At 38.8% G+C, this 10,826-nt stretch overlaps 1 protein-coding gene across 1 annotated transcript in view; it reads right to left on the minus strand.

Annotated features, from left to right (window-relative positions):
* Positions 1 to 10,826, minus strand: part of PRKDC (protein kinase, DNA-activated, catalytic subunit) — a 217,273-nt gene that overhangs the window by 62,886 nt on the left and 143,561 nt on the right. Inside the window, exons 60-63 of the mRNA XM_045291676.1 lie at positions 5,656 to 5,861; positions 2,767 to 2,905; positions 1,654 to 1,842; positions 208 to 432 (exon numbers count right to left, since the gene is read on the minus strand). Of these exons, the coding sequence (XP_045147611.1) occupies positions 208 to 432; positions 1,654 to 1,842; positions 2,767 to 2,905; positions 5,656 to 5,861 (759 nt within the window). The remainder of the gene's footprint in view (positions 1 to 207; positions 433 to 1,653; positions 1,843 to 2,766; positions 2,906 to 5,655; positions 5,862 to 10,826) is intronic.

Raw genomic sequence — 10,826 nt, forward strand, 5'->3', positions numbered from 1 at the left:
TCTATAAGTGCCCTTTCCTCCCAGCTCTTTCCTCTATTTCCCTTGACTTTCCTCCTGTCAAGGTGGAACTATTTTAAAGCAAAACAAAAATAAGATTAAATAAAGCATTAAGGCATAGAACAAGGTAATGGGAAATATGAATGAAGGAATGGTTAAGTTCAATGAAGTACTATAAATATTTGCACATTCTGAAAACACCTGTATTACCTGCATAAAGGTTTGAATGCTGTTTTCTATGTAATATTTGGCTCTGTCAAAATCATCTTGTAGGAGGTAAAGGAGACTCAATTCTTGACTGTAGTGAAGCTCTAGGAGAACCTTCTGGAGCTCTGTGTTCACAGAGTTATCAACAAATGTCAGCAGCGACTGATCATTGTCTCCATGAAGCAGTAACTTGAGTTTACTGCGGATCATGTACGGTAAATAAGTCTCCTAGAAAACATCAACATTGGCCTGTAACTTCAGAAAGTCCATTTGATAATGTATATAATCATTTTATTACCACAATAAGCAGCGTTGGCAGTGTACTGGGCTACCCATTGAGCTGCTAACTGCAAAGTCAGTGGTTGGAATCCCCCAATCACTCCTCTGGAGAAAAGGCTGCCTGCTCCTGGAAAGATGTAAAAGTCTCAGAAACTCACAAGAGCGATTCTACTCTGCCCTACAGGGTCACTATGGGTTGGAATCAACGATAGGTCAGCAAGTTTGCTTTAAGTTACCACCACAATTTTCTCTGGTTTAATTTTTGGCTCAAATTTTCAGGCCAAAATAATGTTTACTGTTTCAAGTATAAAACAGTGATTTAACAAAACTACAGTGTTTTAAGGAGCCCTGGTAGGATCGTGATCTCCTAAAAGTCTCAGAAACTCACAAGAGCAATTCTCCTCTGTCTGAAAGCGTTGCTATCAATTGGACTTAACTCAGCAGGAGTGAGCAAGTGACAATGTTTTAAGCTCCTTCATTTAAAATAGCTAATTTTGTAGACACAAACTATAAAGGAACATGTTCTATGGGACACAGAATGACTTAAGAGCCCTAACCAAAAAAAAGCTTAAAGAATACCTAGACTTCACAAACAAATTGAAATGATGAATGCAGTCACAGTTGCAGCCGTTGCATCATCTCACTGTGAAGCCTGGGTACACTGGAGACACAGTGACCTGCACAACTCTTTTTGTAACATAAGAGGAACCTTTCTCCCATGTTTTAAGATATATTCCATTCTTTTGAAAGGACTAGCTAAGAGTTATTAGAGATGTCAAATTCCCAGGACTTCTGGATAGTGGTTAACGTGCTTGGCTGCTACCGGAGAGGTCAGCAGTGCACTCCCTGACGCTCTGTGGGAGAAAGGTGTGGCGGTGTACTCCTGTAAAGATCGGAGCCTTGGAGACTGCATGGGACAGTTCTACTCACGGGACAGTTCCACTCTGGGACAGTTCTACTCATGCGACAGTTCTACTTTGTCCAATCGGGTCACTATGAGTAGGAATTGACTTGATGGTAATAGGTTTTGTCTTTGTGGAGTGTTGGGGGGGGAGTGAAGTTATCTCAATATTCCGATAACTAAGTTCTGCCCTGTTTTTAAAAAGTTTTAAACAACTGTGTTGGTGAGAAAATTCTTGAACATTAAAACCATTAATCTCAGTGACCAACCTGATAAAATGGCTCACTCCACATTTTACTTAGATCTGGAGGCTGCTTGCTGTCCACACTGGCTGTAGAACAGTACGCCAGCGACTTCCACTGCGTGAGGTGGTCATAGCACTCCAACGAGGCCAGTTCCCAAAAGTCCTTTTCTGCTTCCTTGGGGTCACCATCCAACCAGTCTTGTTTATTGATAGCCTGACAGAAAAACATTATTTTACAAAGATGCACAGAGTACAAAGGAAATAGGAGGAATATAGCATCATACTAAGGACAATCAAGTTCAGATTTGTGAACTGATATGATAAAAGAGAAGAATATTCAGAGCAACATTGAACGGAAACTTTTGGTAACATCTGACTATAAGAGTCCTGATCCAGAAGAAACCATTACCAAGATAACCATCTAATCAGATTCAAATATTAAGTGACTATTAGCTGCATTCAAGCCTGAGTTACTGACTATGTAGCAAGTTCTTAGAATGGCAATTATAATAATTTTTAAGGCTATTTATAAAAAATTGATAGTTTACAATAAAATAATTTTAAAAAGAAAATTAGCAACAATATGAGAAATAAATCAATTAAAAGAAATGATAAAAATTTTAAAAAATTGATAGTATAAAATCTGTATGCTCACTCCAGTCTCTAACCACTAACCTAAGTGGGCACTACTGCTGGACAAGTTTCTACCTGGGAAGCCCCAGCCCATGAAACACAGAAAGTCCAATATTCAACAGACAGTCGTCCTCCGAAACCAGTTATTCTTTACTTTTTTACAGACATTTTTACTTACTGAGTGAAAACATTCTACTGAAGTAGAATTTATGAATAATAGAAGATACAGAAATAATATATATCTTAGAGCTTTCTATTGCTTGGGATTTTTTCCCTTTAATTTATTGATATTTTCTTAAAATGGGGTAAGAAATAACAACAATAATCAGGTTACATTTGGTTATTATTAAGCCAGTCTCTATTATTAAACTTTTGATGAAATCTAAGGAATTAGATTAATAAAACTGAAATATTACAAAGCTCTAAATGGCACAGCTAAAATTTCTTCACCCAGGAAAATGAGATCATTTAAGTGACTGATGTATTTTCTAGACATGGATTTTACCTCATTATATAGCATACTAGCTTCAGAATAGTCACTTCTGGCTTCTGCTAATAACGCCTTCTGGGTCACTTGCTTCGTTCCTATTTCACTGCTAAAAATACCACGGAGGACATCATATTCTCCAATTGATCTATACAATCTGTAATATGAGCACACACAGGTCCAAGTAAATTAAAGTGACAACATTTTATATCTGTTTTAGTTAGATGACATTAAAGCAATATGCCATCCATAATATTAAAATATATAAAATGCTATCTTTATTTGTCAAAATGTGCATAATTAAACATTTCTGGAAGTTATCATTAGATTTACTGATTGTATATAAAGTGAAATCTGAAAATACCAAAGGTTCACATGTATAAACTGTTTCTTTGAATAAGTTCAAGTATTAATTCATTGCAGTAATTTATATACTTATCCTAGTAAGTGACCCAATTAGAATCCAATTCCTGTCCACTCCAAGAATCTATAATTTAACCAGAAACTCAGAAACAAAAACAAACAAATAATTCTCACCTGCCTGATGCTACATTTTAATCCACACTCCACCAACCACCTCAATTCTACTGACAGGTAACTTTCTTACAGCATTTAGTCACCTCTTCATGTTAGCAAAAGTCTTACTTGATCCTATCCACCAAGTTTCCCCTTTTAAGATATTCCCAAGTAAGTATTTAGTAGGTGCTAGTTTGTATTCCTCTGAAATTTCTTTTCCATCTTTCAAGTCTCAAGGCAAATGTCATCTCTTTCACAAAAAGACAAACAGAATTTGTACTGATTGGCCCAGTGGGCCTTCCAGAGCCTGCTGTCTTTTCTGCGGACTAAGCTCATGATTTCATCAAAAGAGCGCCTCAGAATCTTCCCTAGAGCCTACTTATTCCAAATTTGGATAAATGTAGGTCTTTTAGTGTCTCAATTACAGAGCAGGGAAGGCAGGAAATCATAGGCGCGAAGAGCTAGGTAGAAGAGGTGGAGTAACAAGAGCTTCCAATTCAAATGGTTAGGATGAGATGAGTTACAGACTTTTCCCACTAACTCAGAAAACATCTCAGCTGTATTTATACCCTAACCTTAACTGGGTCCAAGGTTTCCAGGTCATATACAATATATCTGTTGATCAATACAATGACTGGCTAAATTACATTCACACCACTCTGCTTTCAGGGAATGAGGAAGTACTAAATATAGTTAGAAAAGTTTAGGCCCTTAAAAGTTGTGCACTCCATTTGGCTGCACATTCATATCACCTGGGTTTCTCACTCCCAGAAAGAATTAGATATACAAGGTGGTTTTGCTCATTTAGATGTCGGAGTCCCCAAGGTGTGACCAACTCCTACTTCCTACTATGGCTAACTCTGTTATCGAGATGAATGCACTTTCTACTGGATGGTTCATTTTGTAAATCTGAGGTGTCTAAGCCCAAAAGGGCTCACAAGAACATAGAGATGAGCCAGTCAGGGTGCGATGTAACAATGATGAGAAATACTACTTTCCTCTAGTTCCTAAATGTTTCCTCCCCGCTCCCACTACCATGACTCGAATTCGATCTTGAAAGACTGGCTAGACCAGAGGAGGTACACTGGTACAGATAGGAACTGAAAATACAGGGAATCCAGGACGGATGAGCCCTATAGGACCAGTGGTGTGAGTGGCAAGACAGGGAGGGTAAAGGGAGAATGGGTAGGGAAGAGGGAACCGATTACATGGAACTGTGTGTGACCTCCTCCCTGGGGGACAGACAACCGAAAAGAGGGTGAAGGGAGACATCGGACAGGGCAAGATATGACAAAATACCCATTTATAAACTATCAAGGGCTCATGAGGGAGGGGGGAGCGGGGAAGGAGGGGAAAAATGAGGACCTAATGTCGGGGGTTTAAATGGAGAGAAAATGTTTTGAGAAACAATGTACAAATGTGCTTTACACAATTGATGTGTGTATGGATTGGGATAACAGTTGTATGAGCCCCTAATAAAATGTTAAAAAAAAACAAAAAACATAGCACTCAAATAAGACAAAAATTGGGAAATGACTACAAAACAGTGAAAGTGTAAGGGTTCCCATCTTTATTTTTACTATCTTTCCTCACAGAAACCAGAGATGTAAAAGTTACCACTGTGAAATAGAAGTGTAAGTCAGTCTTCAACCTTTAGCAAATATCTGGCTTCAGAATTAAGTACTGGCTATCATAGGGCTAAAATCACAGAAGAAAGGAAAGCTTAGACACAACGCTAAGTGGCGTAACTCCACGATGGAATCTGGTTTTCCCAAATAAATATAGCTGCATTAAATTATTTCTAAATTGTTTGACCCTTGGGAGATAAGAAATTATCCTCTATTCAGTTTTTGAAAAGAGAAAAACATGTTCAGCATCAGAGACTACATTACAGGCACACTTTAGAGGAAATTAGACTTGGCAGGCAATAAACTGTGTCCCATTGAACATCTACTGTGGGAAACTTACAAGGTTCGTTAATGCTCTCTCTCTGGAGCAAGATGTTCCTTGACTCAGGACTGGAACTCATTGGAAAGAGTTTTCAAGAAATTTCACAGAAGCATTCCTATCACCTTTGTTTACTGTCCTAATGAAGCAAAGGTTTGTCTAAATTAAAACTGAACCAAAAGCGCTGATTGGTTTCAACTCAAGGCAACCCCATGTGTCACAGGGTAGAACTGCATCCTAGCATTTTCTTGGCTACAATATTTACAGAAGTAGAGTCACGTCTTTTTTTTTTTTTTGTCACTGGGCGAATTAGAACAAGCCCCCCTTTAGGTTAGTAGTGAAGCACAAACTGTACCACCCAACAGTGGAGATGAGCACAAATCACTATGTACCTCACTTGGGTCAAACCTGTGGTTATCATAGGGCTGTCATGAGAGGGCTTACTTTGCCAGCTCAATCCACCGCAGGGCTTCAGGAGTAGGGTGGGATGTCCCCCGGGCTCGCTTGGCCAGAGGCTCTGGGGGCTCCAGGTGGAGCAAAGCTTCTTCCAGGAGCAGGATACCTACAGGCTGCTGCAAGCTGGCCAGGCAGCCAGCACTCACCAAGCCTGGGTCAAGGCAGAGCAAGTCTGGGTGTTGGCAACTCACTTCCTGGGAAACCACAAACACATGCAGTTATTCATTTAGCCTGCGGTCTTTGAACCATATCTTCATGAATGAGTAATATGTTTTACCAAACATAAAAGAAAGCTTTGATGTAAGTAGCAGTTTCACCGTGTAATTGTATTAGCAAACTTTCCTAAATCTTTAACTTGCTCAATGGAGGAAATGACCTAATTTTTATCCTTCTAAATCAGGAATTAATTGAAAGCAAAATACCAAGATTTCTATACCTTCAAACAATTGTTGTTTCCCGGAATATTTATCCAATTAAGCGCTAAGGAAACAGAAACAAAGAGACTTCATACCAATTATCCAAAATGTGGGTATCCACATCACATCTGTTATTCCATAAAGCCCCCTTTTTCCCCCTTTCTATCCACTCTCTACCTCAGGGTTAATTTATTCAACAATATTGAAGAATATGTTAGGAATCATTATATTGAACTTTGTAACTCTCTGAGTACCATAAAGCACAATAACAATGAAAAACAAACCTCAAAACAGTATCTGGAACATTAGACATACTATGACAGCATTTTCATTTAAGCAAACCTGCAAAGTCATGCAGAAGACAGCACCCCACTCCCCACTGACATCAGCCCCTCCATTACCCTATCAGTCATACCACACTGATCTGTCAGCACCAAGGCAAGCAAAGTTCTAAATAGGATAAAGAGAAGGCTATAAACCCCACAAAGCAAAAAACAAAGGAAAAACAAAATACTAGCCTCTCCTAAAAAGAATACTATGGAAAAGAAAAATAAAATTCTACTTCAATTAGTAATGTAGCCAAACTATCTTGAGATGGAATCTCAGTATGAAATATAGAATTGTAAAATACATTTTTAAATTTCAAATAAGCCACCCATCCTATAAATATCAAGTGCCGTCTTGGTTCCAAACACTATGGCAAACACAGTTTTGCTTCTGGCTTCTGGAGCTTTAGATTCATTTATCTTTTGGGCCACAAAGCAATCATTCATGAATGGTTTTAATGAAGAGTGACCACTGATAGGACACATGTAAACATGGGCTCACAATCTAAATGAGCGATTTAAGTCTATTTTCAAAAAGACTATTTGTACAATCATGTTTGCAGAATCACTTTAATTTATCAACCCTGATGAGGTAGTTAGTTTATTGTGCCAACCTGGCCGATAAACACATGTGAGGTTAATTGAAGGGCAGAGGGATAAATGGCTCAGTGAGCCTCACCTTTCGAGTTCTCAGGTCTCTTGCTTTCTGAGGGTCATACCAGGGTACAGTTGCCTTAGCCAGTTCCCTGCTTTAACTGGCAAGGCTCATTTCCTGAATGACATCCCTGAGGAGAAGCCACATGGACCTACCCCAATGCAGTCCTGGGTGCTGGAGTGTCCGTGTGGAGACCCCTGTCAGTGCTAAGATGCTTACACATTCACGGACTTGGCTTTCCTCCTGCAGTCGGCATCACGGCGTTTGTTTTGTGAGATGGAGGAGGACTTTATGGATTGGTGTTGGACATATGGATTGATGGGTTCATGTTGGACTTGTGGGCTTGGGCAGCACTGGGTTGGGATTTTTTTTGATGTGCACTTAACCTTTATATAAAACTCTCTCTTATACATGAGTTTCTGTGGATTTGTTTTACTAAAGTACCCAGACTAACACACCTGATATGCAAAGCAAAAGAAAAACATCAGTCACGTGCTTTTACTCATTACAAATTCCAAGTTCATAATCTGAATATGTCATAAGGCGGAACCTATCTCTTTATGTAAGTGTACGCATATGAATTTACATGTGACTATATGCCATTGCATATTAATGCATATAGTTATGAATACTTTTAAGCATAACCCCAAACCTTGTGGGATTGGTTTTCTGGGTTTGAAAAGATTTGAAGGATTAGGACCATAGTCTCATGAGAGGGCTTGATAAATAGGCATGGATAAACTTTATAAAATTATAGTCTATAATGTATTTGGTGACTAGCTCCTAAAGCCATCCACTGTACAATTATTAGTCTCTACTCACCTGGAACAAAATAGAAAGAAGAAAACTCAAAGAGGCAACTAGTAAACAAAAATAATAGTTTACATAAACCACTTCCTCAACTACTTTGAGACTTATGAGGTAGAGGGTACCTGGCTACCACTACTGACCATTCTGAGCAAAGCAACAGTAGATGAACCCTGAGAGAAAGATAGAAAAGTGTGAAACAGAACTTCAAATTCTCAAAAAGCAAAACAAGACTTACAGGACTCTCAACACTGTTGTCCTCAGTTATTCTTTAAAGCTTGAACAGAAACTATCACACTTGCAGTCACTTTTTAGCTCAATAAGACTGACTCGCAAAATAAAGACCATTGCCACTAAGTACCATACTTGTTGCAAAAAAAACCCCAACCATCTATAAGAGACCAGATGGTCAACAATTAGCTTAAAGCAAACAGGAAAATGGGGTAGAGAAGCTAGGCATTAATGAAAAAGGGCAAACCAGAATGAAAACACTGAGAATGTGCGCTCATTGTGATGAAAGTACTAATGTACCTGTGTACAAAATGTTGAATGGGATGCTTAACTTCTATGGGAATCTTCACACACACAACCCAATAAAATACTATTTTAAAAAGATCTGCTAACTGTTATGTAGGACAGAGCAGGAGCTCTGGAGAAGAAGAAAAACACAGCAGATTCAGACACGAGCCCCAAGGAGACTGAAGCAGTGCAAATGCACCCACAGTGCCCTATCCAGACACACAGCGAGTTGGCAAGCCGCAAGGAGAGCCACAAAAGGTATGCCTGCTTCCTTAACGATAAGGAATGCTCCTTAGAAACAACACAGGCAAAAAAGAGGGCCACTGCTAGCAATACTATTTTTCAAAAACATTTTAGGATACAATATAAAAAGAAACTTATTATGAGACAATGGCTGAAGCAATATCTAATTCTTCAAACCTCTTTTATCTTCACATGGTGATGAGAAAACCAATACAGGAATTCTATTATGGGACTCCCTGAGTAGTGTAAATGATTAAGGTGCTTCGTTGCTTGCTGAAAGGTAAGAAGTTTGAGTCTACTCATAAGCACCTTGGAAGAAAGGCCTAGACATCTACATCCAGAACCAATCATTAGAAACTCCATGGAGCACAGTTCTTCTTTACCACACAAGGCTCACCAGCAAGTGGGAGTTGACTTGCAGTGACTGGATTGTTTGCTTTTCCAATTTACAAATTATTAGACGTGAAGAATAGAGGTAATGAAGAAGCTACATAATGCTTTCATGCTATACTAAAAGCCATCTCAAAGAATGACATTCCAACGCATTTGTAAATCAATGCTACTTATACATCATATTGAAAATATGACTATAATATATTCCAAAAATTGAAAGAAAATAACACAAACCCGAGAATACTATACCCACCCAAATTATTTATTAAGCTAGATGGAAAAGTAAGAGTCTTCCCAGACAAGGAAAAACTGAAAGAATACAGGAAAAGAAGCCAAGCCCTACAAAAGATCCTTGCCGACCACGTATGGGCTGAAGAGCAACACTCACCAAGCGCAAATAAGAGAACATCATATAGAACAACTCCACAATAGGGCGACAAAGAGAAAACAGCCCCCAAAATAGCATTAGCTCAAGAGTGGAAAGAAGGCAAGATTGAAACACACACATACACACACACACAGAACACACACACTGATAAGTAGGCAGGAAAACACCTAACACAAAAGGTACAAGATGGCATCACAGAGTCCACAGATGGATGGAATAACACTGAATATCAATGGACTGAACTCAGGCACTGGCTCAGAAAATGTAACCAATCGATCTGCTGCCTACAGAACACACATCTGAAGCTTGCAGACAGAAACAGGTTGAGAATTAAAGGCTGGAGGAAAATATACCAAGCAAACGGCAATGCAAAACAAGCAGGGGTTGCAATCTTAATCTCTGACAAAATTGAGCTCAAGGTACAAGCCATAACAAGAGACAAGTAGGGGCACTATATAATGCTCAAGGGAACAGTAGACCAAGAACCAGTGAGCATAATATAGGCGCCCAGCAAGAGACCCTTGAAATTCGTAAACCAAACACTCCAAAAAATGAAAAAAGAAATCACAGGCTCAACAATTATAGTAGGTGACTTTAATACACCACTCTCTGAAAAAAACAGATCACAGGGAAAGAAACTCAACAAGGAGGCTATAGATCTAAAGAGCACAATTGGATGACGTGACCTGATAAAGATACTTGCGACCCAAATGCAAAAAAAATTCACATTCACATTCTTTTCAAGCCGACATAACACATACTCGAAGAGAGACCACAAGCTGGGACACAAGTCAAACCTGAGTAAATTCAAGCACATAGAGATTATAAAGATGTCTCTCTCCGACCACTGTGCCATATGGCTGAAAATCAATAGAAGGATGATGAAGAAAACAAGGGGAAAAAATTGGAGGATGAATAATTCTCTTGCAAAAGGCGTGGGTATTGGCCCAGACCTGAAATGAAATCAGGAAGTTTCTAGAAACCAATGAGAATGAAAATACGATATACTCAAACCTTTGGGATACAGCAAAGGCATTTATCAGAGGAAGGCTGATATCAATAAATGTACACATAAAAAATGACCAGAGACTCGTGGATGATATGCTGGCACAAAACTTACACCAATTAGAGCAGTGTCAAAAGAACAACCCTACTAATAACAAAATGAAAGAAATAATAAAAATCAGGGCTGAGATACATGAGAGGGGAGACAAGAAAACTATGCAGAAAATTAATGCTGCTAAAAGTTGGTTCTTCGAAAGGATTAAAAGAATTGATAGACTACTGGCAAACCCAACCAAAGAAAGGAAGGAACAAATTTCAATAGCAAGGATGAGGGATAAAACAGGGGACATTACAACAGATCCTAATGGCATCAAAAGGATAATTACACAGTACTATGAAGGCCTGTA

Source organism: Echinops telfairi, unplaced genomic scaffold (genome assembly GCF_000313985.2).
Source record: "Echinops telfairi isolate 266 unplaced genomic scaffold, ASM31398v2 ScPeMD7_1;HRSCAF=3_0, whole genome shotgun sequence".
Taxonomy (NCBI): domain Eukaryota; kingdom Metazoa; phylum Chordata; class Mammalia; order Afrosoricida; family Tenrecidae; genus Echinops; species Echinops telfairi.